The sequence below is a fragment of the Lichenostomus cassidix genome, chromosome 4 (genome assembly GCF_008360975.1).
Source record: "Lichenostomus cassidix isolate B80296 chromosome 4, HeHo_3.0, whole genome shotgun sequence".
In the NCBI taxonomy this organism is placed as follows: Eukaryota; Metazoa; Chordata; class Aves; order Passeriformes; family Meliphagidae; genus Lichenostomus; species Lichenostomus cassidix.
Window position 1 is genome coordinate 22,534,733 of NC_139484.1, and position 27,033 is coordinate 22,561,765.

General features: G+C 41.9%; 2 protein-coding genes across 5 annotated transcripts in view; both read right to left on the reverse strand.

The window, feature by feature from the left end:
* Positions 1–1,436: 1,436 nt before the first annotated feature.
* On the reverse strand, positions 1,437–6,918 carry LOC146438024 (uncharacterized). Of its 4 annotated transcripts, XM_085058251.1 has the most exons (3): positions 3,359–3,830; positions 3,146–3,217; positions 1,437–2,427 (listed from the first exon to the last, which is right to left on the reverse strand). In XM_085058251.1, exons 1-3 carry the CDS (start codon positions 3,551–3,553, stop codon positions 1,687–1,689), a joined length of 1,008 nt encoding a protein of 335 aa, XP_084914377.1. In that variant the 5' UTR covers positions 3,554–3,830; the 3' UTR covers positions 1,437–1,686. The 4 variants fall into 4 exon arrangements, 3 of the variants coding, with proteins under 3 accessions (XP_084914377.1, XP_084914375.1, XP_084914378.1); XM_085058249.1 differs by lacking the exons at positions 3,146–3,217; positions 3,359–3,830 and adding an exon at positions 4,529–6,909; XM_085058252.1 differs by lacking the exon at positions 3,146–3,217 and having other exon boundaries at positions 3,359–3,805.
* Positions 6,919–7,132: 214 nt separating this feature from the next.
* The window catches only part of CDS1 (CDP-diacylglycerol synthase 1), a 29,616-nt gene continuing 9,715 nt past the window's right edge, over positions 7,133–27,033 (reverse strand). Inside the window, exons 3-13 of the mRNA XM_085058253.1 lie at positions 25,153–25,249; positions 21,826–21,923; positions 21,381–21,520; positions 19,805–19,863; positions 17,399–17,481; positions 15,861–15,948; positions 14,728–14,796; positions 13,662–13,814; positions 12,954–13,073; positions 11,074–11,177; positions 7,133–9,923 (exon numbers count right to left, since the gene is read on the reverse strand). Coding sequence (XP_084914379.1) covers positions 9,794–9,923; positions 11,074–11,177; positions 12,954–13,073; positions 13,662–13,814; positions 14,728–14,796; positions 15,861–15,948; positions 17,399–17,481; positions 19,805–19,863; positions 21,381–21,520; positions 21,826–21,923; positions 25,153–25,249 — 1,141 coding nt within the window. The 3' untranslated portion in view covers positions 7,133–9,793. The remainder of the gene's footprint in view (positions 9,924–11,073; positions 11,178–12,953; positions 13,074–13,661; positions 13,815–14,727; positions 14,797–15,860; positions 15,949–17,398; positions 17,482–19,804; positions 19,864–21,380; positions 21,521–21,825; positions 21,924–25,152; positions 25,250–27,033) is intronic.

Sequence of the window (27,033 nt, forward strand, 5' to 3'; positions counted from 1 at the left end):
ACCAAAAGACACTGTATTCTGACCAGAAATTTAAGGGGCTCTATGATGTACAGAAAGTTTTCTGCAGCTGACTTTGCCAGCTCCCCATTCTGAAACACCCAATTCTTATAAACGTTTTTAAAATTGCCCCTTACCAAGATTATCCTGAAGTCCCCAAACACATCAGGACATCCAGCATTCTAGTCCCAAAACAGTGTATCCCTGGTGCAACTGGAAGCCTGCTGAGACACAGCTTTGCCCAGCAGAAGCTGTCCTTTATTCCCCTGACCTCTGCCACAGCTGGCTGTTCCTTGCTATTCTTTCGGTGAAGAAAGTTTCTTAATATCCAAGCTGTATCTCCCCTGGTGTAACTCATCCTATTGCTTGCTACTTGGGAGAGGAGACACCCCCACCTCGCTACACCCTTCTTTCAGGTAGTTGTAGAGAGTGACAAAATCCCCCTTATCTCCCGATCCCGCTGCCCGGCTGCCAGGCGCATCCTCCCGCAGCGCCTCCCGCCGCACCGGCAGACAGGGAGTGGGACGAGGCGGGATGAAGAATGCGGCAGGATAGGCGGGCGGCGGGGACCCCTAGTGGCATCGCAGCCCGGCCAGGAGAGGTTTTAGGTCCTGCTGCCTCACGCAGGTAGCTGGTGAAATACTTGTGGAAAAGCTAAAGTCTGTTTCTTTCGACCACTGTGTTTAAAAGAGGGAAAAACAAAGTTCAATGGAGTAATTGCCACAAAACCGGGTCCACAAAGTGTGGCTGTTTGCAGGTGACACACAGTTATTATTTAGCCTAACCGTGTTTGAGTTACAAACTGAGCCTAAAAAGGGAGATGAACTGTTAGAGAGGAAAAGGGGCATCAGGGAAAAGATGGGACATACTCAATCTGACCAAGCCTCACCTTAGTGTCCTATGTCCAACACTTGGTGTCTTGTGTCCAGCACTGATATTAAGCAGTAGTTGGCACTAAAAGCATAAGGCCAGAGCCTTCTTTAGGACACTCCAAATCCTCTTCTGACTTCATAATTTTCAGTTCATGCTATGCCACGCACTTGTGTTATCTATTTAGGATGTCTCAGCGTGGTCCAAACATGCCTTATACTCCTGGGGCTGCAGTGGTGTGGCACAGTGGCTGGCCCTGGGCAGAGGGAGGGTCATCACCCTGTCCCATCCTGCCCCATGCCATCCCATCCTGTCCATGGCCCTCACCTGCCTGGGTCTGCCATGGAGCCACCAAGATGATGTCAGGGAGGCAAGAGTTGCTCCTTGCCCTTCTACTTCAGGAGCTCTTTCTTAAGTAGATATAAGAACTATAAGACAGATAGTTTTGATGCCTGCAGGAGCTGTCACCTGCTTAGAGGTAATAAAAATACCCTCTGGAATTTAAAACTGTACTTTATCTCAGCTTTTTGTGTTTGAACCAATTTTTTGTATGCACATAACTCAGTTAATTGGGCTGAATGGACAGTTTTATTGAAGAAAAAGTATAATCTATTATATAAAAATACATACAAATTACAGTCTATTTGAAAAATGTGTGTGGTAAAAATAAACCAGATCTAATCATAGTGTGTCTGAAGGGCAGTCATAGGCTGGTCTCATGAAGCCATGGCCAAGAGTAGTGTGGCAGCTGGATAGGCTGGGGACAGCCAGATGCCTGAGGCACTGTCCCTGCAACCATCCCTGCTGTGCCTGCCTGTGTCACTCTCTCCGAGGATGCCGCTGAGGCTCAGAGTGTACATGTCCAGGCACCTGTCTGGTGCTGGGAGCAGGGCACTGCTGCTCCTGGGGGCTGGGGGTGCCGAGGAATGCCCTGCGCACAGCCCTGAGAGCCCTCCTGAACAGGGACTGTTGTGGCTGTTGCACCAGGACGTGAATGTGGGAAGATCCAAGGGACTGTGAGGACAACAGGCAAACGCCTGACTGCACTCCTGGCGCTGAGGACACGTCCCAGGAAGAAGCAGGTAGTGCATGGCCAGTGCTTATGCTGATGCTGCCAGCCTGCCCTTGCTGGGGTGACACTCGACTTGGGGATGTGGCTGGCTCATGCTTGGTGCCCATGGGAGCAGCCAGGGCAGGAAATGCGCTCTGCAGGTTGCAATCTGTGGTGGACTCTCCTGATGTCGTTGTGCTCTCATCCTCTTCTGACTGAAACCACTCTTGGTCGCTGTATTCTTCTGACATGTCTTGGGACTCCTGGCTTTGGCTGCTGTCTTCCCACTTCTCTGAGGGCACTGGACATATAATGTCGTCTTCCAGAATCTCATGGGACTGCTCCTTGTCAATATTGTTTCCACCGTCCTTGTTGTCCTTGGCCAAGGTGTCTGGCTGACTGGGGACATGGGCTTCAAGCCAGTGCAGCACCTTCTGCCTCCTTGAAATGGCCTTCAGCTCCTTCAGGCTGGTTGGCAATGTCTGCCCAAGGTTGAGAAATGTGTTCCCCTAGCAAGTGAGAAAGGAGAGAGGGGCATTTCTTGAGCAGTTTTTCCTCAACTTAAGGAAGAACTTCTTCACACTGAGGTGGCAGAGCCCTGAAATAGGATGTCCAGGAAGGTCGTGGAGTCTCCCCATCTGGAGAAATTTCAAAGCCACCTGAACATTTCTGTGTGTAACCTGCTTGAGCTGACCCTGCCTTGCTAGGGGTGCTGGACTGGCCCATCTCCTGAGATCCCTTCCAACCCTGATATTTGTGATTCTATGTGAGTCAGTGGTTCTGTTGTTTGTAAAGATTGCCTGGCTCCCTCCAGGATATGCCTGCTGGAGACCTGTCAGCAGTGGCTGCTGGGATAGGGCTGTGGGAGATGATGGGGCTGTAGTGACACAGCAGCTGGCCCTGGGCAGGGGGAGGCTTATCCCCATGTCCTATCTTGTCCCATGCCATCCCACCCTGTCCTTGGCAGTGACCTGCCCAGGTCTATCATGGAGCCACGAAGACCCTGTCAGGGAGGCAAGCTGCTCCTTGCCCTCCTACTGTGGGAGCTCTTTTGCCCCCAGGCTGTCCTGCAGCCATGGAAGGATGGCATTCCTCTGCCGAGCCCTGCACCTGGGACAGGCCTGGCCAGTTCTCTCCAGCCCTTGCAGAGGCTTCCACTTGCTTGTCATGACGGCTGGGGGGCTTCCTCCTTCCTGAGAGCGCTGTGGGCAGTGGAGTCATCCGAACCTGTCTCCATGGAGGGACAAGGCCTGGGCTCGGTTCTCCTGAGGCGCTGCCGCTGGCTGCCTGTGGCGCACCCTTGGGAAGAAAGATCAGGAGGAAGAGTGGGATGCCCTAGCACAGCATCCCCCCAGTGCCAGCAAGCCCAGCCACAGTCCCCAGGTAGCTCCATGTGGCTCCATCCCACCATCGGCCTGTTCCTCCTGCCCCATCCCTCACCTGGCGTATCCAGTCCAGGTTCGGCTGCCCCTCGTGGATCTGGGCATTGGCATTATTCAAATGGTTCCCCATGGCTGTTTTTGGCACCCTCTGTGCAGAGCTGCCAGGGGCTCCAGGGGAGATGCAGTCTCCTGCGGGAAGTGCTCTCCTGAGAGTGAACACCCCAGGGCTCTGTGCTCCTTCAATCCCCTCCATGACCAAAGCAAGGCCCCGCAGTGTCACAGTGGTATTTCAGCATGAGGTGGCATCTCATCACAAAGCCCTGGCAGCTGAGCTCAGACCCTGCTCCCAGTCCATGTGTTCCATGGCAGACATGAGAAATTATATAAGAACATTTTACCCCTCAATTCTTACATCTTAAGCAGATATAATAACCTTAAGACAGATAGTTTTGACACCTGCAGAAGCTGCCACCTGCTTAGCGGCAATAAAAATAACACTCCATGAAATTTAAAATTGTGCTTTATCACAGCTTTTTGTGTTTCAACCAATTTTTTGTATGCACAGAACTCAGATAAATCAGGTAAATTGACAGTTTAGGTTAAGAAAATCTATTATTTATTATTTAGATATATGCAATAAAATTTATTTGCAAAGTATTTGTGGTAAAAATATGAACCAGATCTAATAATAATGTGTCTGAAATGGAATCACAGGCTAGTCTCACAAAGCCACAGCCAAGAGTAGTTTGGCAGCAGGATGGCCAGACTGTCACCGAGCCACCAAGACCTGCATCTGTGTCAGGGCTGGAAGCTGCTCCTCCTGCGACAGGATTTCTCCTCCAGTGTCTCCTGCTGCCATGGCAGGGTGGCATTTCTCCTGGGAGCCCTGCGCTTGGGACGGGCCCGGCCATTCCACTGCAGCCCCTGTGGAGGGCTCTTCTTGCTGTACGGGGTGTTTGAGTAGTTCCTGCCATACTGAGAGCTCCGTGGGAGCAGTGGCAGCCTGTCCTCACGGAGGGACGAGGCCTGGGCCTGGCTCTCCTGAGGTGCTGCCTCTGGCTGCCTGTGGCACACCTGCAGGAAGGAAGAAGAGCTGGAAGAGGAGTGGCATGGAGGCAGCTGCCTTGGCACAGTGTCCCCCCCAGTGCCAGCAAGTCCAGCCACAGTCCCAGACAGCTGCGTGCGGCTCCATCCGACCCCTGCCTGTTCTTCCTGCCCCATCTCTCACCTGGAGCATCCAGTCCAGGCTCGGCCACTCCTTGTGGATCTGGGAGTTGTCATTATTCAAATGGTTCCCCATGTCTGTCTTTGGCACCCTCTGCTGCAGAGGTGCCAGGGGTTCCAGGGGAGATGCAGCCTCCTGTGGGAAGTGTACTCCGGGGAGTGAACACCCCAGGGCTCTGGGCTCCTTCAATTCCCCCAGTGCCAGAGTGGGGCCCTGCGGTGTCACAGTGGACTCTGGGCACCATCTGGCCCTGACTCCATTCCCAGTGCACATGCTCCATTGAAGAAATAAGAAAATAAACATTACTTTTGGTTTTGAACCAATTTTTTGTATGCACACAACTCAGTTAATTGGGCTAAACTGACAGTTTTATTGAAGAAAAAAGTATAAACTATTATATACAAGTACATACAAATTACAGTCTATTCACAAAATGTGTGTGGTAAAATGCTGAACCTGATCGAATCATAGTGTGTCTGAAGGGGAATCATGAAGCCATGGCCAAGAGCAGTGTGGCAGCAGAATGGCCTGGGGACAGCCAGATGCCTGAGGCACTGTCCCTGCAACCATCCCTGCTGTGCCTGCCTGCGTCACTCTCTCCGAGGATGCTGCTGAGGCTCAGAGTGTACATGTCCAGGCACCTGCCTGGTGCTGGGAGCAGGGCACTGCTGCTCCTGGGGGCTGGGGTGCCAAGGAATGCCCTGCGTACAGCCCTGAGAGCCCTCCTGAACAGCGACTGTTTTTGCCATTGTGCTGGGGATGAAGACCTGTCTCCAAGGGGCTGTGTGCGAAGCAGGCAAGCTCCTGTCTGCACTCCTGGCACTGAGAGCTCATCCCAGGAAGGAGTGGATGGTGTGTGGCCAGTGCTTGTGGGTGTGGTGGTGCTGGCCTGGCCTGGGTGCTGTTCCCCATGATGGCTGGGCCAGGCCTGCCCTCGCTGGGGCAATGCTTGACTTGGGGAGGTGGCTGGCTCCTGCTTGGTGTCCATGGGACTAGCTGGGGCAGGAGACACACTCTTTAGGTTTGCTTCCAACTACATTTGAAATGAGAAACTAGTTTTGGTGCAGCTGGACACGACACAGCACAGAGTCTGGCAGAGCTTGCTTTTCTGTCCCAAGGTAGCCTACGCTTGTATCATAGTTTGTCACATCAGAAACGAGGTCAAAGTATGCAGAGCTATACACACCCTTCAAATACATACAACCCCCAATGATAAAGCCCAGTTAGGTAGGTAATATAAGCCACTATTGGGCAATTAGAGCTCTTGGCATGTTTTCTTTAGAGGTGTGCATGATATCTGCCAGATAGCACAAGTATTTTACTTCCTGCAATCAAAGAGCAGGGTCCCACCAGTAGAAGTGAAAATCCAGCCTCTTGATCTGAAAACTGCATGGGACTAGCTCAAAACTCAAGTTCCTGCTGAGCTGGGGACTGCTGGCCCAGTCACTTCACATGGGAGCAGCAACCACTTGAGAAAGCAAACTGCTGCTATTGCATCTCAACACAGACAAGTGCAAGTCACATGGTAGCAATTCAATAGGGCTGAAGCTTTACACCTTGATTTCCCTGGGAGAATGTGTTGCCTTTTCACACTCACTTGCAAAGGATATGTTCATGCTAACAAAATCCTTATAATATCAGTTTTTCTCGCCTGTTCCTTTACAGGATCAAAAGATGTCCCTGTAATTCATAGAACAAGCATCAGTATTGGGAAGTCAGGGCGCAATATATATGCAATGAACAAATCACAATGTCGGACTCAATCACCTCAAGGGTATTTTCCAACCTAAATTTGGTGTATGTTTTTGGGTGACACATCTCCTGTTTCTGGCATCCTGTCAGATACAGGACTCATGCCTAAGTTCATGCAAATTGAAATTGCTAAACAAGGAACCAAATATTAATTTTATAATTGGGAAACTATTTGCAAGAGGAAGAACAATTGCAACTTAGCTACATGCACATAGTAGTACCAGCTAGTCAAAAGGACTCTGTGCAAATAACAGTCCCAAACATTATCTGTCTAGCAGGAGAAAACTCACTTCTAACTTTCCTCTTCCTGTCCTCGGAAGACCATTAGGAGGTAAATGCACACCACAGGAAAATTCTGTGCTTCTCCACAAGTTTTCTAAAATCCATGGGGGTGCACAGCATACACACAATTGGCTGATGGTGAGTGTTTAACAGATGTTACAGTATTTGTAATTTAGAAATAAAATTTTCTAATTTCTTACCTGGCTTGTTTGAGGCTGCAGGAGGTGAACGGCCTCAGGTCCAAGATTTAAAAGGGAAGGAACAGGAAAGCAGGGAGAGGTAGCTGCCAGCTGCCACCCCATCATCACCACAAATGGTGAATACTGACAGGTCTGTGCCAGTGTTGAAGTGAGCACCTTTAGGAAAAAAATGACAAGCTTGGGCACATTGTACAAGTTTCAGCAACAGACAAGGATGGTCTAAAGCCTTGAGGGGAAAAAGATTGTAAATTAATAGCAGACTTTCTTTTAAGAACACAAGTGTAAGGAATACAAAGGAATATAAATGAATATAAATTATTTTAAGAAAATTCCACCCACTGTACATGCTACAGGAAATAAAAGACAGGAGGACTTCTGTCCCAATTTTATTTTATTTTTTTTTACAACACCTGCTTCAATGAAAGATTGAAACAGTCAAACTAAAACAGACATTATATGCTCATACCATTTACAATATTTACAGAATATACATTTTCCTTTTTTGCTCAGCAGGTCATTATAGCCACTTGGGACAAAAGTGCAAGTGAAAAGAATCACTGGTGTAAAAAGTTAAACTTTCCTGTTGATCATATTGCAATGCTTGAACTAACAGAAGTAGCCAGTGGGGTAAATGCTCTTTATAGTAACCAAGCATAGTTGTCACCTCACAGTGACAGATCCTGCTCAGCTGTATTTACACCAAGCCTAAACCAGAAAGAAGCTATTAATCTACCTAGAAAATTGATGAGTGAGTTCACAGGTGATCTCATCTGCATTTTAACATTGAAAAGCAGAATTCCAGTGTTGAATTTTCTATTGTGCACATAGATAGCAATTAATTTCAAATGCTCTGTTGTATTAAATACTAAAATATATTTTAATTTCCTTATTGTACATGCTATAAAATTACACTAAAAACTTCAAGTTTCTGAAGTAACAATTATCCTTTTATATATATATTCTCTATATAATTTTTAAATATTTAGATATTTTTTTTTTTATTACCCAGGATAAAGATATACTAGCTCCAGTATGGCTGCGTTTTATCATAATGTCTACCAGAGTCCCATACATAACCAAAGTCTCATCTAAAAGCTAGTTTTGCAGGTATTCTACTTTGGTTTCACTCTCATTTTCTCTTCCCTTCTTTTTAAATCACCTTTCCAAAGGTAGCTGTGCTACCTTTTAACTTCAGGTTATGTCCTATCTGGAGTGAGGGCTGAACTTCAGTCCCCTCTAACTAATAAGCCAAGTCGCAGAGCCACCGATGGACAAACAGCAGGTGACGTTTTTCACCTCTTGGAGTGTTCCTTCAATACAGTACTGCAATCTCCAGGTCAGACATAATTCTGTCAATGCCTGACATCAACAGGAATTACTTTAGACCTGGATTTTGTTTCCTGTACAAAGGGGTGCCTTTCCATATACAAGCTGTACAAGCCCAAGTGCAAAACAGAGTGCACGGTGGTCTCAGCTACATGGTGTTCAACAAAAAGCAGTTGAATTTTACAGATATATCTTACCACCCACCCAAGTGATTTTCTCCATGGTTGTATCCTCAAGTAGCACCAACCATTTAAAATTTTAATCTTTAATATATATATATACAACTTTTAATAATTTATATACACACACACGCATAGATGTGGCATCGGTACGTGGAGAAACTTATTTACAGTTAGCTGGAAAAATGAAGTTGTATCAATTTACAGTATAAGAAAACAAAATTGGCATTTGTGCTTTCTGTTTGTACAGGAGTAATTTTTGTCATTTCAAAAAGTTCATATTTTTATTTGCATCAAGACGTCACATGATGAAAAAAGTTGTAAAACAACTAGGACTGAGAATCATACAGCATTAATTCTCCTCATATACCCCACTAAGTCTACAGAATAGCTGCTTTCTATAAAAATTCTCCATTCAAACCCCTCTGTGATTACCCAAGCTTGCTTGAGGATCTTCTTAATAAATAATACACAGCAGAAAAACCATGCATCCTGTCTTGCACTGTGCACATTCATGAAATAAAAGTTTCTGCCTTCACTGAGTAATACACTTATTATACAGCACTTAAACTTCACTTTTTACTCAGGACCTCAAAGTGCTTTTAAAAAGAAGGAAATACCCCGATTCTACACAGCAGTTAAGAGGCACAAGGAATAAGGCTTAAATTACTGTCTTCAGACACTGACCTGGCCATGGAAACTAAGGACTTAAACTTCAGATTCTCCCTGATCTGTTTACTGGGCTGAAGAATTCTGTTTTCTCAGGTAATCTCTACTCCTGGAGGTACACACTTGTTTATGACTGTAACGTTAAAAAAACAAAAAAACCCCCAAAAAACTCAAACCAGCTCCACAGCCCAAGCTGTCCAGCTGTATTTCAGTGAATGTACTTTTCTCTAAAATGCCCAGCTGTACGTCCATAAGTGTACTTTTCTCTTGAAAGCATGAAATGGTTTCATAAGAAAGCTGTTAAATTAAAAACAGAGCTAGGTTTAATCTTCATAACAATCAAGTAAATGCAGGTAGTCTGGTACAGCAGGCTCTAAGTACTTCTTTGACCAGACTAACAAGTGTTTTCTGGCCAATAGTAATTTCAGCACCAGCCTGTATAGAAGTTACTGCCTTCCTGATGTGTTTGCACTTCAGTAACCATTGGAGACCAAAAAGGTATTGTTAAGATACACAGTTTTAAGTAACCCATTAAAAACTTACATTGAATTTCATTTTTTTTTTCTTAAATACAAAGACTGTCAGGCTGGGTGCTGAAGAAAGACTGCTGCCATCCACCTCAGGAACTAAAATACACAGCATGTGTACCATTGCTTTGTAATTTTTGGATTGTTTTAGGAGTAAAAGGTCTTTAGTGTCCTAGCAGGAAGTCATAGCATTCACATTCATTTCAGAAAACATTCACCTTTTCCAGACCAAAAACTACTCTTCCTTTAGCCATTATTTATGTGCATTTTTGCAATGTTTTTCCACAGGCTTCTCATAAATGGAGTTTTCTTCTAGTCCTCTGTTTTGACTAACTACCCTCTTAGAGATGGCTGCAGGATCCCTTTTTCAACGAGGTGAGATTTCAGGGTTTTATACACACTTAATTGTTGCTCAGGCTGAAGTATCAACAGCTGTTTCAGTAATTTGCTGGGATTTGGACCCCTGTCAATGAAAAAAGAAGAAATTTTCTTTGTGACCACAGCTCTAAAGAGTCTTTTAGATTTCTTCTTGCTGCCCAAACAATGTTTTCCCTTTTTTGAGATCACCAAATTATGGATTTCTCCCAGTCTATCTGCTCAGGATGCAGAAGCCAGCATTACTGGCAAAGCATACTCTTAGCTCAATACAAACATATTAAAAGGCATTTCTATTTGCTGTCAAATGGGAATATTAAGAAGGCTTATGACAAGATTCCCTGATTCATCCTTTATCACTGTAATCAATGTTTTTTATTAGCAGATCTTCATTTAGTATCTGTTGCCTGCCAGATAAGCTATGTGCTACTGAACTAAATGGGAAGTTGGCCAAGTCAGTAAAGAAAACTGCGAATTAAACCAAGATTTTCTAAATATCAGACTCATTTTTAGCTAGCCACTTACTTGCAATCTACTTCTAAGATGAACCAAATATATGGCAAAGTACCTGTTGCTGAATAGGTATCTAATCATTATTTAGCCATATGCATTTACAAATGTAAGGCCATATCTTGGTTTGGCCCCTTGACCCATCACTGCCTCAGAAACTAAAATGTCTGTTTTCAAGGAGTTGTGATTCCCATGACTTCTTCTTGAAAGCTGATGTGGTTCATGGAAGATAAGCAGTATTTTTAGGAAGTTGTCTCCTTTCTTTACCCATAGAGTTTTCATCTTAAACAGAAAATACCAAGCCAAGCAACTGAGAAATACTGAAACTCACAGGAAGAACTGCAGTCTCACAACTTACAGGCTTTTTAGGAACCACACAGGAAAAGCAGATGCTGCATAATCCTCCTGCCTGAAACCCCATCTTACATCTCTCTGTAATCAGTAAATTCTATTAAAATTTCTAATAAGCTGCTACACAAAACTTTCTGGTATTTTGTGTACACAGGTTACCTTCAACAGCAATCACAGAAACATTGTGGCATAGCTTGAACCTGACACAAATCCTAGGCAGAGACACACTGTTTTCTTAATAGTCCTGTATTTGAATTGATTGCATAAATCCTATTTAGAAACCTGCAATCTCTGCTATGCTAACATAACTGCTATGCATTTATTATGGTACAGATACTATACATGCATAAGTAGTTAATATTGCAAAAAGTCCATACCTTATGAAACTGGTGATATAGACATGAACAAAAGTGGCCATCAAGTACTGACAATCAAAGCGATCCATTATCCCACCATGCCCAGGGATTGTGTCTGCAAAATCCTTAATAAAAAAAAAAAAAAAAGAAAACATGGTCAGTGGTTCCCACAAAACACACTAATAATGTATCACTTGGCAGCAGTACATTAAGGCTGCAAGGAAGCCATGGTTTCACTGCACTGAGCCAAAAGTCAGCAAAAGACTCCTTTGCTAAAGGAGTTCTTAACTGCAAAGGTGAGTCAAGTGGTGAGAAGACAAAGAAGAGAAGCAGCAACATATCCACAGTATAGTACCAGAGGACAGCAGTAGGTCAGGTGCAGGTGTGCCAGTAGTGAGAACACTTGTGTGCCTATTCACACTTCATTTTGTAGCAAACCTCTTAAGCTACTGGCTCTTGTTTCTTGCCTCTGCAGAAACTAATTATCCTCTTTCATACCGTTTTCCTTTACCCTCTACTATAGTTAAAAACCATAATAGGTGCATACAATATAAATATATCTAACAGAATCAAAAAACACTGTTGTGAAAAAACTATCACTACTTAAAAAAATGTACTTCTGATGCAAACAAAGCTCAACTCACTACCTTTGTTGTGTTACCTATCTTGTTTGTAGAACAGCTTTATCTATCAAAATAACTTCATACATGCTTTGTCAGCCACACACTTATGTCCCCTCTGAGTGAAAACCCTGACCTTAGTCAGTCATGTAAGGTGACTGCCAGCAAGTTAAACTAGTCCTGCCCAGTGCCGGGAAGGCATGGAGTGTCTAATCTAAGCTACTTGCTGCCTTTGGCAGCAATTGCAAAATATCCCTGACTTCCCAACAGTCCTTTGGTCATCACTTTGGGGCCCAGAAGTTTTGAGAAGAATCAACTTTTTAATGTTCTACTTTAAGGATAAATGCTGCTTTTCAGCAGCATCTTTTTCATCCCCAATTCCTTCTTCACAAACAGTCTTTTGCTACCTGGCTGTACAGATGCAAGAGTACTGTGGCCAGCAAAGTGTTGGGGAAGCTGCTTGGGCCAGCACAAGAGTGGTAAGTACAAGCACATGTGCAGGAGTTCAGCACAAACAGAGAGGTTTACATGCTTCTGTGCAAAGCACACACCAGCTTGGTGGACATATGGAAAAACAAGAAGGACAGCAAGCAGTTACAGCAGTCCTACCAAGACATAAAGAAGGTCAGGAGAAAATCTAGGGCTGCCCTCTTGCCATACTTCTGCTGCCATTTAATACCAGCCAAGGACAGCAAAGCCACAAGCAACAGTGCACACCTTGCAATGAACAGAGGGTAGCATGTAACATGATTTGCCAATACACACTCCTGTTACAAGGCAGCATTGTATTGGCAAAGGCAGCCAAACATCTCATGCTTTGGTGAACCTGACACACCAGCATCTGCCTGTGACACAAATACCACTGGTAAAAACCAACCAGACACAATCTGGAGGGTAAACCTCTGTCAGCACTCCTTAGGCATCTGCAGATTGCCTTTCATGTCAAGTATAATATCTCACATCTTGCTTGTCTAAACCACTTCTGCAACATGCCTTGGAAGAGCAATTATCAACCAAACTATGTAACCTAGTTATTCTTAGATTTCCAGCACTGAAGTCACATGCTGACTGTGCAAAGTTTGAAGAATAACACGCACACATACATGATAAAACTAATCCTGCCTCTGGTACTAAAAGCCAGCTAAAACATCATTGCAACTTAGTAGAAACACTACTACAATGAAGGATTTCAAAAAAACCCTAACCCCTACTCCACCAGTTTATCTAATCCAAAGAGAAAATGAAAAGAAAACTTAGAGGCTTACAGGATTCGTTACACACCTTGATTTTGAAAGCTCTTTTAAATCCACTGGCAAAGAATCCTCCAAATGGCCCAATTAATGAGGCAAATGTTGACAGTGCAAAGCTGTGCATCTGAAATGGGTACATATTCACTGTTTCCTACAAGAAAAATAATTAAAACTATGTTTCAATATGTTTGATTGTAGGCATTTTAAGCTCACATATTTTAAAGGGTCAGAGAGTACATTACATGGAACTGTTGCTGGTAGTCCTTCTTCACTTAGCACCCAAGTAATGGCACTAACACACAGGATACTATGTGGTAAAGGGAGTAAAAGTCCAATCCTAACAGCAGTTATGCACTAGCTGGAATTAGAATGAAGTTCTACAAGCTTACTTCAGCTTACCCCTAATCTGGGCCATGACAAGCTTTTGTCCACTTTCCACAAAAAATTCAAAGGTTGCCCTTCAAAAATAGGCCTGCAAAGTGCTTAACTGGTTCCCATGTCCAGCACAAAAACAGGTTACAAGAACACAGTTCCCTCGGGTGATTCCAGCAATGCATTTCCATTCTGCTTGGGTGACCACCTCCCCCACATGAGCAATGCAGAGGCTCATGGCATCGATTCAGTTCTTACCTCTCAAGCCTTACCAGCATTCTGATACCCTTCCAAAATGGTTTGGAGACCCATTTAAGCTGGAAAGCATAATTTCAATTTTAACCAAAGCCTAGTTTTTTTTTCTTACCCATCCCAACACAGCCTGGAGCAATGGTGGCACAGAGTACTTCTTCATTTGAAAGAGCTCTGAAGGTTCACACTCTGTCACAAATCTGTTGGTTTCACTGTTATATTCCACTGGGCAGACAAAATACTGATGTTGAGCCAAAAAATAGGAAAACTGAAAAGCAAAACAGGAACTCCTGAATTTGTTGTTACGGTCAAAAATCATGCTTTAATGAATGGCTTTATCATCACAAACTCAGGGTAATAAAAATCTTTCTAATAACAGGCATAGAATGGAGACAAGCCTATTTAAACCAGAGAATACCTCAACGAGGCAGATGTTCAATGAGCTTAGTGATGATTTCCCAAATTGTTTTACTTTTCCTGTTTCTCAGATTTGCATCTACTGGATGTTTCTGCATTATAAAACCCCAAAATGTCATCCACTCATAATTTTTTGCAGTTCACTTGTCCATTAAAACTTTAATATCTCTTCTATTAAGTTTGGCTATTATGACTTCTGCTGACCTTGGTGATAAATTACTTACCACAACAGTCATTTATGCTGTTGTTACCATCAGTGTAAACTGCTTTCCAGAAGAAATGTCATTATAAAGCATGTAACACAAAAGTACTACTTCACAAAGCATAAATAATTGTGTCGATAAACTTCAATTTCAAAATAGGGATGCAAGGAATAGATATAACTATTCCAGACACAGTAATAGTAGTGGCAAAAAGTGGTCAATCTAATCTCTTCAGGAAGAAGAGACCTGAAGACAAAAACCTTGTCTACCCTTTCCAGATAGTTATGAATTAGCAGAATTCTCTAGCCAAAAAACCCTCTAACTCTTATGCTTTCAGCAGTTTGAGATAACCAAATTTATCAGTAATTTTATTTCAAGTAAAAATATGAACACTGAATCTATACAAGGAAATTCCCATCCCTGGAAGTGTTCAAGTGTTCAGGGTGGATATGGCTCCAAGCAAAATGAGGTAGTGGAAGGGGGCTTGGAATGAGATGATCTTTATGGCCCCTTCCAAACACAACCACTCTATAGTTCTATGTATGTCCTGTGGTTACTTACAATAAATCCAAATACAACAGTGGAAAAGAAGCCTCCAATGAACCCTTCCCAGGTCTTCTTGGGAGACAGCTGGGCACAAAAAAAACAAGTATTAGTCCATCAGTTGCATCACTGCACCTTTTTTACTCTATTTCTTGACCTTGTTTGTGAAAATTAAGCTCCTACTTGGTTTCTCAAAGGTATGTGTGAAATAATCAATGTCAGCAGCTACAGCCACTGAACATGATAAATAGAGCAGTATGGCCATGACCTGTCCCAGGCAAGGTGGGAAAGAGCCACACTTTGCTAGGTGCCACTGGGCAGCTTGAGGGAGGGGAGAGCTCCCATCCCATCTGTTGCTGCTGTCTGGAGGCTGCCACTGGCCTCTGGCCGCATCTGACCCAGATTAAGCAGCTGAGCTCCTGCCAAGCAGAAGACATGGGAACCTGAACAAGCACATCTTCACTCTGTTGGATAGCTCTGCAAGCAAGTGCCCATTGAGAAGGGGCCAGAAACCTGCGTGTGACATGACTACTGCTGGGGATGCTCCTGAGATACCAGCTTCCTGCAGACTGGATAACTGATACAGCAAATAACTAGAGAGACCTGTGTGCCAAGCTGTTTCCTTCACCAAATTCTATCACATTTTCAATTTAGGAGCAGGTTAACATCAGAACCCACTAAATGCCCAAAAGTTAACATGACAACATCATGAAAATAATAATTCATGGCTTTCTGTATGGTCTTGTACATTCTACCAGAATAAGAAGATTGATCCCTTCTCAGTGCAACATAAATGAGACCAAATGAGGAGTAGATATATATGACCCAGTGGCTTATTTCAAATCACAGTTTCCGTGCAGTAAGCATGCAGCTAAACCTGCATCCAAAATCCAAAAAGAATGCAATTATAAATCATGTTGCAATAGGCTCAAACTGCATTGTCCTGAAATTCCAATTTCACATTCGTATCAATCCCAGTTTCCCATATACAAATTTTTAGGAACAGGATAGTCAATTTGGGCTTTTTTAGCAATGATGTGAATCATGCAGTACAGTGTAAAGTATTTTTTCCATTACCATGTTTCTGAACAAGTAACAAAATCGCTATAAATTGTAAAAGCTTGTTAGCAAGGAAGTGCCTAAGCACCTACCTTAATTAATGGAGTTCTGCCAAAGAAGAATCCAAAAATATAAGCGGTAATGTCATTGCAGATAACACTTGAAATTGGAACCAGAAACCTAGAGAAAGACATTAAAAGTTTCACAGAGAAAACGAAAAACTGCCTGAACCCAAACACAGGACAAAAATTGAAAGAGCACCATTTCTTTCTGGGAAATTTTTCTGCAGTATTTAGAAGGAATTATGTTTCATAATGTGTTCACCTCATTCCCCCATGAACAGCACATTTAGCTGTACCAGTTTTAGTCTTCAGCCCAACAAGATGATTACAGTTCATGTTAGTTCAAGTTAAAGTGTTATTTTGGTGCATGAGCTTAAAACATGAACAGGCTGGCTTTTTCCTATCAGGCTTAATGACAGGTACCACAAGTAAGAAGAAATCGATAGATATAAACATGTTAATAATTTTGGTAGCATCAAAACATGCAAATTCCTTGAAAAGTTTAAATTATAGCTAAAATTTAAAAAAAACCTAGTTTTCCTTCCCCCCGCCCCTTGTCAGTTTGGAGCAGCTTTTTAAGTGTTCTTTGCATTCAGACGCATCAGAAGTTGTTATACAAGCTTGTTAAGCTCCGCGCCCCCGGTCAAAGCAGGGACATATTAATAAGCTAAAAATCAGATTTTTTGACCATCTGCCCAATTGCCTAGCAAAGAGTGGCAGCAAGGCAACTAGATCCAGTTTTTGACATACGAATATGATCACTGTGAAAAGAATCTGTATATAGAAACTTTGTCAAAGGCTTTGGGTTTTCTTTCTAAATATGCCTTGTCTGCAATGATCTCCCCAGATGGACATATTCCAGGAAAAGGAGAACATGCAGCATTATGTCCTTGGAAGAACACAAATCATCTTCCATGTGCTTCTTCCTTCTTTCCCAACTTGAAATTTACCCTGTGCCTAAAGAAGAGAGGGGTAGGAAAACACACCCGCTCTCTGAGGAGCGGCTTTACGTAATCAAGTTTAACTGCATTGCCAAAATTTAATGTATCACTGGAAACGGGGCACAAAGATTGCCTAACAATAACCAAGATTAAAACTCTTAAAATATTTTAAGCACTCTGAATTTATTTGAACAGGGAAGGCTGCAGGGAACGTGGCCAGATTGGGGATTTCAAATTAAATGGTCCAATTTCAACAGCTCTGAGCAACCTGAAGCTCCCAAGTAATTGCAAAAGGATTGCTGGATATTCATCCATTCAGCAAAATGTTGTGGAAACTATTTGACCTAGCATGCAATCAATCCTATTCCTTGCAAGTAAATGAAGTGGTTGTTCAAAACTATCATGTTTGTGTCTGTCAATCTAGTTAAAGAGGTTTCTGCTTCCTCTCCTGTATGCTTTACCTCATCATTCCCAGTTCCTCTGATTCCCCTTCCAACTAAACATCAATGCTTCTCGAATTTGTACTGCTTTAACTGTTCCCACAATCATTCCCTAACCAGATCTATGCAAAAGAATCAACCTTTCAATGCAATAGAGGTACAAATCAGTTTGTTACTGTCCCCTTACCAGATCATGCCTTCAAAGAGATTTTGGATGACAAGATGAGATTGAGTTACAGTGATCAGCAAAGTGACATGAGTCCATGCGAACTGTTAACAATGCAACAACACAACAGTTAGTGAAAACACCGACCCGTACACCTCCATAAATCCTGGTGTGTCAGCTAGAGGAGCTCCCCAGGAAGACCAGTTCTAGTGATAATGCAAGAGATGTGTGCATACAGTATATCCAAGTGAGCTGGCTTTCTGAAGCAAGTTCTCAAACTTCAGCATGTTTCTCCATCACTTACCTCCAACCAGAATTTTTTAACACAGGGTTTAACTCCTGATTCAATAAGACATACACCTCCAGCACGAAAGCAGCGAAGAAATTTAAGCAATGTGATATTCCGTATATACATATAACAGACATGTTAGAACTGTAACAGTTAAATGGCAATGAACTACTCATGAAAGAGTCATGTTACACAGATGTGGATCCCTCTCATAACAGAATACTCTTATGAAACATGAAAATTCTCAGGATTAGTGAAAATAAAGTGTTTGGTTTTAAGGGCATGGTCATTTAAACAGGCATTAAGTTCAGTACTACTGTATGTACTTGGTGTTTAATCTGTAGTGCCCATGTAAAATAAAGTGGTTTCCACAGTAGAGATTCTGCAATAGATTTTATTTTCCAAACACTTTTAAATCAAGAACTGGTAGCTTTCTCATGATACACCAAATTTAAGCACTCTAAATGTCTGAACCATTTAACACTCAAAATGTCCTACTTCTTTAATTCTCTTATCACACGTGTTTTCCTATGGCAGCCAGACTCTACTTCCAGATAAGACAACTCAAGAAGGCTGAAAGAAGTGGTACAAGAAATGACTAAAGGTTTCTGAAAAGATTACCTGCTGGTTAATTAAAGCAGGTCTGCAGCAAAATTTTTGGTATTTGTAGTGACATTGGAACACCACCTAAAACTAAATGGCCATGCTATTCGAATCTTGGAACAGTTTGGTTGGAAGGGACCTTCAAGATTGCATAATTCCAAACCCCTCACCACAGGCAGGGACAGTTTCCACTAGACCAGGTTGCCCAGGGCCCCATCCAACCTGGCCTTGGACACTTCCAGGGATGGGATAGATTCTCCTTTACTTCCTAAACACTGTGTTGCCACACAGTGGATACATTGCTTCCTTCTGTTCGATTGCACTTCTTAGGTAGTCACACTTTTATGTTTTCTGGGCAGACACCAAGTCACATGACTGATGCTGCACATTTTCACCTTCTTTCCAGAAGAAGAAAAAGGAAAATAAAATTAATAGAAAATTAATATATTTACATTGTGTCAATCTGAAGATGAAGAGATTTTTTTTTTGCAGATTAGAAGATAAAGACTACCTCTCTTAGAAAAGCTGCATCTCACTGTCAGTTAAGTTCTCCTCCAAACAGGGTACATTATTTTGAATAAAAGATTTTTTTACATGCATATACAAGGCTCAGTTAAGTCCTAGTCTAGAACTGGGAATCCTCAATGGTAAAGTGCCACCTAAAGCAGTGTAGAAACTGAGGGGTTAACTGCATTCCCAGTGCTTTGGGAAATTTTTAAGGTTGTGCAATGCCCTGATTGCTCAAGTTCTTTCAAGAGAGGAGCTGTACTGCATTACTGTTTCACTGTGGCTTCCAATCATTCGTATACAGAAGTGGGAGGTGGGGCACTGTCAGTGGGGTGTTTTGGGTTTCTTTTGGGTGTTTTGTTTGCTTTGGTTTTTACCTGTAATGTTACAAAATCAGTTTTCAACATATAAAATACACATAAGAAAAAGGTTCATGCTGTTGCTTAGCTACTATGCTGATTATTAGGTGGACAAATACGAGAGATGAGAATGCTAGCTTCTTTTCATACATCAATGAACTATTGAGACACTGCAGAGCACTGCAGAGCAGAAGACCAGAACAGCTGTGAAGTGTCACAGAATAAATATTCCACATAGGGGTTAAGCTCAAGTTCCCTTCATGGTACTTCAGTGGGGCCTCTAGAAAGCAACACTCGAGTCACAAGAACCACTTTCCACACAATGCTGAACTGTTCAGCTTCAGACCTGGCAGGGAGATGCAACCCCCTTCTCCAGCAATCTCTTTCATATCAGCCTGTCGCTAAGGGAAACATATCATGTTGGACATGCACAAGGCCTCACCAAGGACACCTTGTACTGACTGAAAGGCCACATCCTGGAATATAACAATAATAATAATAATCTGCAAGGTGAACAGATGCAGTCCAATACCACTCGATTTCATGTCACTCTCAATTTAAGCACATTTTCCACACCCCTCTTCCAAACTATTTTATGAGCATATGGACATGACTGTTTCTAGTAACATTCATAACATGAATGACCACAGCAAAGTGGGTAATACACACCATGTAAAACTGCAGACGATAATGTTTCTTCACTAAACTCAAAACAAACATGCAGAATCCTGTAAAACAAAGCAAGTGCAGTTTGTACCATCATATATTCAATGACACTGAACTGTGATATACCAGTAATTCTCTTCCTTTGAAGCAGTTTTTAATCCTTTTGCTGCTAGAAGCGTTTGCTTATATTCAGTGAAGAATACATATAGAATTATTACCATACAATATTATGATTTACTTAACAAATGTTTTGCTAACATCAATAAAGAACATCTATGTCAGCACATACAAGGTCCCATTGTGGACGTCTATTTTTAGCAATAGAGATCATCACCTTTAAAAGCCACTTAAAAGCCAAGTCAACAAATTGATTTTGAAAAATTAACTGAAATAAGTGAAAGGAAGAGACCAGCTTGCCCCTTTCCCCCAGAAAGGCACATGGCTGCATGCAATGCAAGTGTAAAGCAGGAGTGCTGGAGAATTCAGCTGACCAAAAAGAACTTTCCAGGTGATTCTCTCCCAGGGCCACTTCCTGAGCCAGTGGAGGTCAGAGGCCCTCAAAAGACCCTGAACCCTGGGGATAGTCCCTCAGTGACCCCACAAGCCCAATGCCAAAGGGCTCTGCTATGCTCTGCCTCCTCCTTTTGGGGCTCATGCCTGGCTTGTCTCGTCTCTCCCCTCACCAGGTCACAAGGCATTATTTAAGTTAGTTCCCTCAAGCCAAAGCCAGCTGAAAAAGTCAAGTTCTGCAAGGCTGTTTTCAAGTTTGTGATCCAAGCACTGAGCAGAATTTTTCTTTGGTTTAAAAAAAAAATAAATCTAATAACAATAGACAAACTGACAGTTCATCACAAAGATCAGATTTCTCAGCACACTTTACAAGCACTTGCAGCATAGCAGTCCCATGTCCCTTAAGCTAACCTGAGTCTTCAGCTGCTTTAATTTTATGCTAAACTGCATTGCTTAAAAAACACATTTACATGGTCACAAAGCAATACCCCAACATAAGCTTATGCCAGCTTATGTCTGTTCTTCCTAGAGACGAGGCTTTTAAGAAGTTTTTTTTTGGACAGAGGTATCTATCCCTGAGGCAAGTATCTGAACATCTTGCAGACAAAATTAAGACTCAGGCATTTTGACTAATCAGTTTAAAAATATATTAGTAAATCCTATTACTGTAGACCTAGGAAAACACTTGCCCAATAAAGCATCAACCCAGCACAGCAATTACACGCAGAAGTCATCACTACAGACTGCCAAAACAGCACCAGGTCTTCAGCAATCAACATGAATGCTTGCCAGCCTCTTTTGAGCACTATTATCTCAACTGTCTCAGGATCATCTCCTTGTTTAGGGTGCTTTCTTCTTCTCAGTGAATGCAAAATTTGTATTTTGAATGCAAAATTTGTATTCATCTTTTCACAGGAAAAATGGAACTGCAAACTCCTCATTTCCTTGAGCATTAAGAGGAAAAAGAAACTGGAAGTGCATAAAGATGGGGAGCAATTATATATCTTTTTAAATTAAAAAAGCAAACACAGCACAAAGCTCTTTCATTTTTGAGATTTCCTGCACTTACCTGTTAAATAGAGTGCAAAAGATATAAACCTGTGGTAACGAATGAGGAATTGAAGCTGTTCTCTTCTTTGCACAAATGTAGCAAAGTAATCAGCTACAGTCTCTCCATAAAAGAAGTAGTTCACACACAGCAAGAAGTACCTACAATATGCAACAGCTAACAGTTATTTTAATGAGATAATATATATTAAATGTAATTCTCAAAAAAAAACCAACCGACCAAACAAGGATTTATTTATAACAAGGAAAAAACCTAAGTAATAAAAGGCCAACTGATTTGTCCAAGTTCACAGGTGGAACACAACTACAGAATTCTATATTATAGACAGACGTCAAGTTTTACGTCTGCACAAAACCCACAAAGCTATCATTCCACCACAACAGGATAGGAAAAGATGATTTATGTTTTGCATCCCAGCTTATTGATGTTCTGACTTGCCACTCACCAGCTGAGGGATCTAAACCATGGTAAATCATACGAGTGGTAGACTCTGTAACCAATAGTAATGATTTCATGGTAACACTTCACTTGGATGCTTAAGACCTAAAATAAGAGAAATAAAAAACTTTGTAAATATGCTGCAGTTGTTTCTTACAGGCAGTAAGGAGCACTGCAGCCTGCATTAAGGAGAGACATCATTCTGAATTCAAATTCTACTCAGAAAACAGCTCCAAAGCAAATCCAAGGAAAACTAAAGCTCCATTTAAAACTTAAAAAAATCTCCAAACCACTGTACATGAAGAAAAAAAAAACCCCACATTGGTCTAGCTTCAAGAATATACTCATGAAACAGAAAACTCCTGACCTTTTGCATTAAAACAGTGCTTCCTGTAAAGAAGACTCTCCTATTTCTTTTGGCTAAGTTTTATCTTCACATTTAATTTGAGAAATATTTTCCAGGCCCAATGGAAAAAACTAGCTGTGCAACACAACTTGGACACCCAGGTCTTTCACTTACAAGCATCTCATCAGGGGCAATTAGCATTTATGATTAGAGGCAAAGCTTGTCTAACCCAAGTCTGAATGTCACACCTTCCAAAGCCTCCGTTTTGTTTTGCTGACCTCACCGTTTCCCTGCGTTGCCGGCGTGAGTCTGGCAGTATGTCCTCTCATGCCTTTGGGCTTCAAAGGACTCTGCAAGTTCTGTCCAATCCACAGTCTCCAAACAGATCACCCTATCCAGACATATGGAATTGCCAAACCCAGGCCATGGGTAATCCCATGGAGGACCCAGAGCAAGAAGCCTCCCACGCTGCTGGCGCGTGTCAGCATGCAAGGCTTTGCAGCATCCTCTTACTGCCTGCATTCAGCAATACATTTCATCTTGCTCAACGTGTGAACACAGATTAAACAGTCTTACACCACCTCAGTGAGTTGATTTTGAAGCTCCCCTATCTGGTGATCTTTCTTCTGTTTGATGTATTTTATAAAACTTAAATGCTGTAGGCAAGAACAACACTACAGGATTGCACCTTACAGTGGAAAAGGGCAAAGGGGTCCAAACCATGGAAGCCTGTTACCCAAGTAGCCAGCAAATGTAGAACATCCCAACTCTTTAGAGCACTCTCAGGTCTTGTCCTCCAAACCTCACTGGATTACTCTTCCAACAAGTCCCTGGGCATTTTCAGTCCCAGTATTGAGATTTGGTTTTATCATAACAACTCTTATTTGAACATAAGCTATTTTATTCCAGTGAAATTAAATAATTCATGAACAAAACTGGTTTTTCCCTCCAATCTCCTTTTTAAGTAGTCTCAAATATCAACCTCATTAACAGCTCATTATATTACAAGACAGACTCTTTGCTTATTGGCACAAAAGAAGAACTCTATTACAATTCTATACTAATTTCAATTACTTTTTGGTTCATGTCGTAAGAGCTTTGCCCGTAATTGCAATCTCACAATATACCGTGAATACACAACATCACCCTGCAAATTCATTAGTTCCTTTTTGCTCATAATCATCATTCTCAAATGTAACAGACTACTAAAGGAAGGATTGTGGGAAAAAAAAACAAAACAAAAAAACCACCTCTTTACAGCAACCTACCCTTTAAAAGGGCTTTTTTGTTATTTCTTCACACACAAAAAAGAAAATCCTCCATGAACAAGACAATGAATTAGCTTGTTATGCCATTCATCTGAAAACAGGAAATACAAACTGGACTAATTCAGCTGTAGAAACTGTAATGCAGACCATAATGCTGGTGAAACAGCATTCCAGTCCCGCAAGACACTAGATTTTATGACCTTTGGAAGAAGAGGCAGGTGACTCAGAATGACTACAAGGATGTTGTGAGGTTATGCAGGAAGAAAAGTAGAAAGGGCAAAGCCCAATGAGAACTTAATCCGGCTACTGCCATAAAAGACAATAAAAACCACCTCTACAAATACATCAGAAGCAAAAGAAGGACTCAGGAGACCTTCTCAGGAGAAGCTCCATCCTTTGTTGGATGCAAGGGGAAACATAGTGCAAAGAACGAGGAAAAGGCTGAGGTACTTATTGCTTTCTTTGCCTCAGTCTCCAATGGTAAGACCAGTTGTTTTCTGGGTACCCAGTCCCCTGAACTGGGAGACAGGGACAGGGGTTGGTCTCTTCTCCTAAGTAAGAAGTGAAAGAAAATGGCCTTAATTTAGATGGGAGCTGGGGTTTAGATTGGATATTAAGAAAAATTTCTTCACCAGAAGGGCTGTTAAGCATTGCAAGATGCTGTCCAGGGCAGTGGTTGGGTCACCATCCCTGCAGATATTTACAGGATGTGTACATGTGGAACTTGGGAACATGGTTTAGTGGTGGACTTGGCAATGCTGAATTAACAGTTCAACTCAATGATTTTAAAGTTATTTCCCAAACTAAATGTTGCTAGGAACACAATCCAAAAATTGCCTCACGGGAGGCCAAGAAAAAAGTAAAATCACATTTTGACAGTTAAACAAACTTAGAGTCAAAAATTGAAGCAGTTACCTAGAAGGATCAATTTCTGTGCATTAAAAGCTACATGCCTGCCTGTTCCTTGCCATGACTGGAAAAGATAGTTAAACCATTACTCAATAAAAATACCAGCTATTAAAATGATGCAAAGAAGCAGTAAAGGCTGACTTGCTATGTAGCATGTATGAAGAATATTATAACTATGATTATTGTTATTATTATAATCATCAGCATTTCACTTCATGACCTAAAAATGCATTATGTCTCTGTACCTCGTAAAAGTATCTCACTCCAACCTACACATAAATCCAAGGCCATGATGAAGCCCCATAGAGAAATATGGAATTAAAGGAGCATATCTGAGGAGAGCTTTTCAGTGCCAGTTGCAGACAGGAGACCAGGGCTGCTTGCCTTCCTTAGCCTCAAAATTGCACCTGTCTCAATCGTTTTTTTTAGATTTTTGCTGTTGTTGGAGAGTCTGGGGTTTTTCTTTGGTTGGTTTTGGTCTGATTTTTGTTTGTCTACTTTTTAAAACAAACCTCAATGTGCAACAGTAGGTGATACAAACTAGTCAACGAACTGTATGATAGTAGTTCAGTAAGGCAACAGTAATTCAACTTCTTGGAGTAACTTCAATTCCTACTTATATTAAAAAAAATGACAGTATATAAGAAGTCCTTAATCTACAAGGTCCAGTTGTGAATCGTATTTATATTTACAGAAATAAAAGACAAATTGCTCTGAATTTTCCATGCATTTTCCTTTCAGCTGTCTGAGGCATGATGAATGAAGAGATCCAGTAACTCTTACACAGAAGAATGCATTTAAATAAACTTACCAGAAGCATCAGCATAAAGGATCCCAGATATATAATCAGGAAAAACCCAGAAATCATAGCTAGGGTGAGAATTCCACGGATCCACCAATTTTTCCATCTATTAAAAAAAATAAATATAAAAAGCAAGCAGTTATAAACGAAAATAAATTCCACTTCCTCTTCTAACTAGAGATTAAACTTTATTAGAAACAGTGGGAGTAGCAGAAATTTTTGTGTTGAATCAAACGCATAGCAAGAAACACAGAATCAAGCAGCTGTCCAACTAAACAGGATGCACAGTAAAAGAAATTAAAGTTAGGCACCTTTCTTCTTCCTCCATGCTGCCTCAACCCTGCCAAATGTCATTTGCAATGAATTGGTGCAACCCCATATTGAAGTTGCTGTGAAAATACGTCAGGACCCTCAAACAGCATCACATAAGTGGCAAGACTGATGGGGGCCCAGCCATGTAAAGGCTTGCATATGACAGAAAGGCTGCCAGGTGAAAAGCAAATGGTTCTTCGAGGAGTAAGACACACAACAAAACCTCTGAACCAGAGATCACCAGTTTTTTATAGCACAAAAGTAGCTCTTTTGCCAAGTAGAGGGTTATCTATTGAAAGCAGTCCTGTGCTCTAGTGAGCACTGGAACCAGGACAGAAGAATATGTAACAATGGGGGATGATAGGTCAAACAAGCTGTACCCTTTTGTCCTTGTAGACCTTGCAGCTGTTAGTGGCTACCCCAGGAAAATGGAATAAAAACTTCTGCTACCACAGAATCACAGGATCATTTAAGTTGGAAAAAATATCTAAGATCAAGTCCAACCGCTAGCTTAGCACTGCCAAGCCCACCACCAAATAATGTCTCTGACTGCCACAGCCACATGTCTTTTAAATACCTCCAGGGATGGTGATTGCACCAGTTCCCCAGGTAGTTTGCTCCAATGCTTGACCTTTTTCCTAAATTAAACCTCTCCAAAGGTTTCATTCCAAACCTTTTTCCCAAATTAAATTTTCGTAACATCCAACCTAAATGTCCTTTGGCACAATTTGAGGCCATTTCCTCTAAATGCACACTGAAGCAACTAATCAAAAGTTACTGCTAAACACAAAGCCCCCTACTAGAGCCTAAATACATTCTTTCCAGTGATTTGCTTTGTGTCAGTCTTGTGTTTCATTGCTGCATCAGGAGATACACCTGATTCAGGGAACAATGAATTACACTCCAGTTTTAATGTCAACTTCAACTACATTAATTTGATTTTCAAGGATGGGATTCAGTGACAGGTTAATGGCAGCTACAGCCAATAATTGGTTTTGCCTTAAGTAGGAGAACAAGAGGCAGAAGAGGCAGAAGAGGCTTTATCACAGCAGGTTTTATGTTGCTCTATGATGTGGGATAGGCAGTAGCAGCTTGGCCCTAGTGGCATAACCACAGTGTGCAAAGCTCCTTCAGAAGAATTCAGCTTCCTTAAGAGTAATGTTAAAATACCGCACGATATCTTGTGAGTGTTGGCAAGCACAGCCCTGGAAAGACAGCATCAGTAAGACAAGAAGCTCCAGAATTTAGGAAGCCATCTGAGAAGTTTATTGTATCCTAACTCTCTGCTAGAAAGGTATAGATAGTATTTCTTTAAAGGTCAAATACAAAGAGAAACCATATTCCTGAGAGATACAGTGCAACTCACTCGTTGCACATTATGTATGACAACAGCTCTGCTGGGACTGCTAGCTACTAAACTGGCAGCTAATTTCAACTCTAGCATTCACAGAGCACCAAGACTTAAATTTTTCACTCAAAGCACCTTTGTACACCTCTGTGCAAACACTCCAATAAAGAATTTCAAGCACGTGAAACAGGAAAGGTTTCACCTGCACCTCTCAGTTGCAGGCCTTGAGG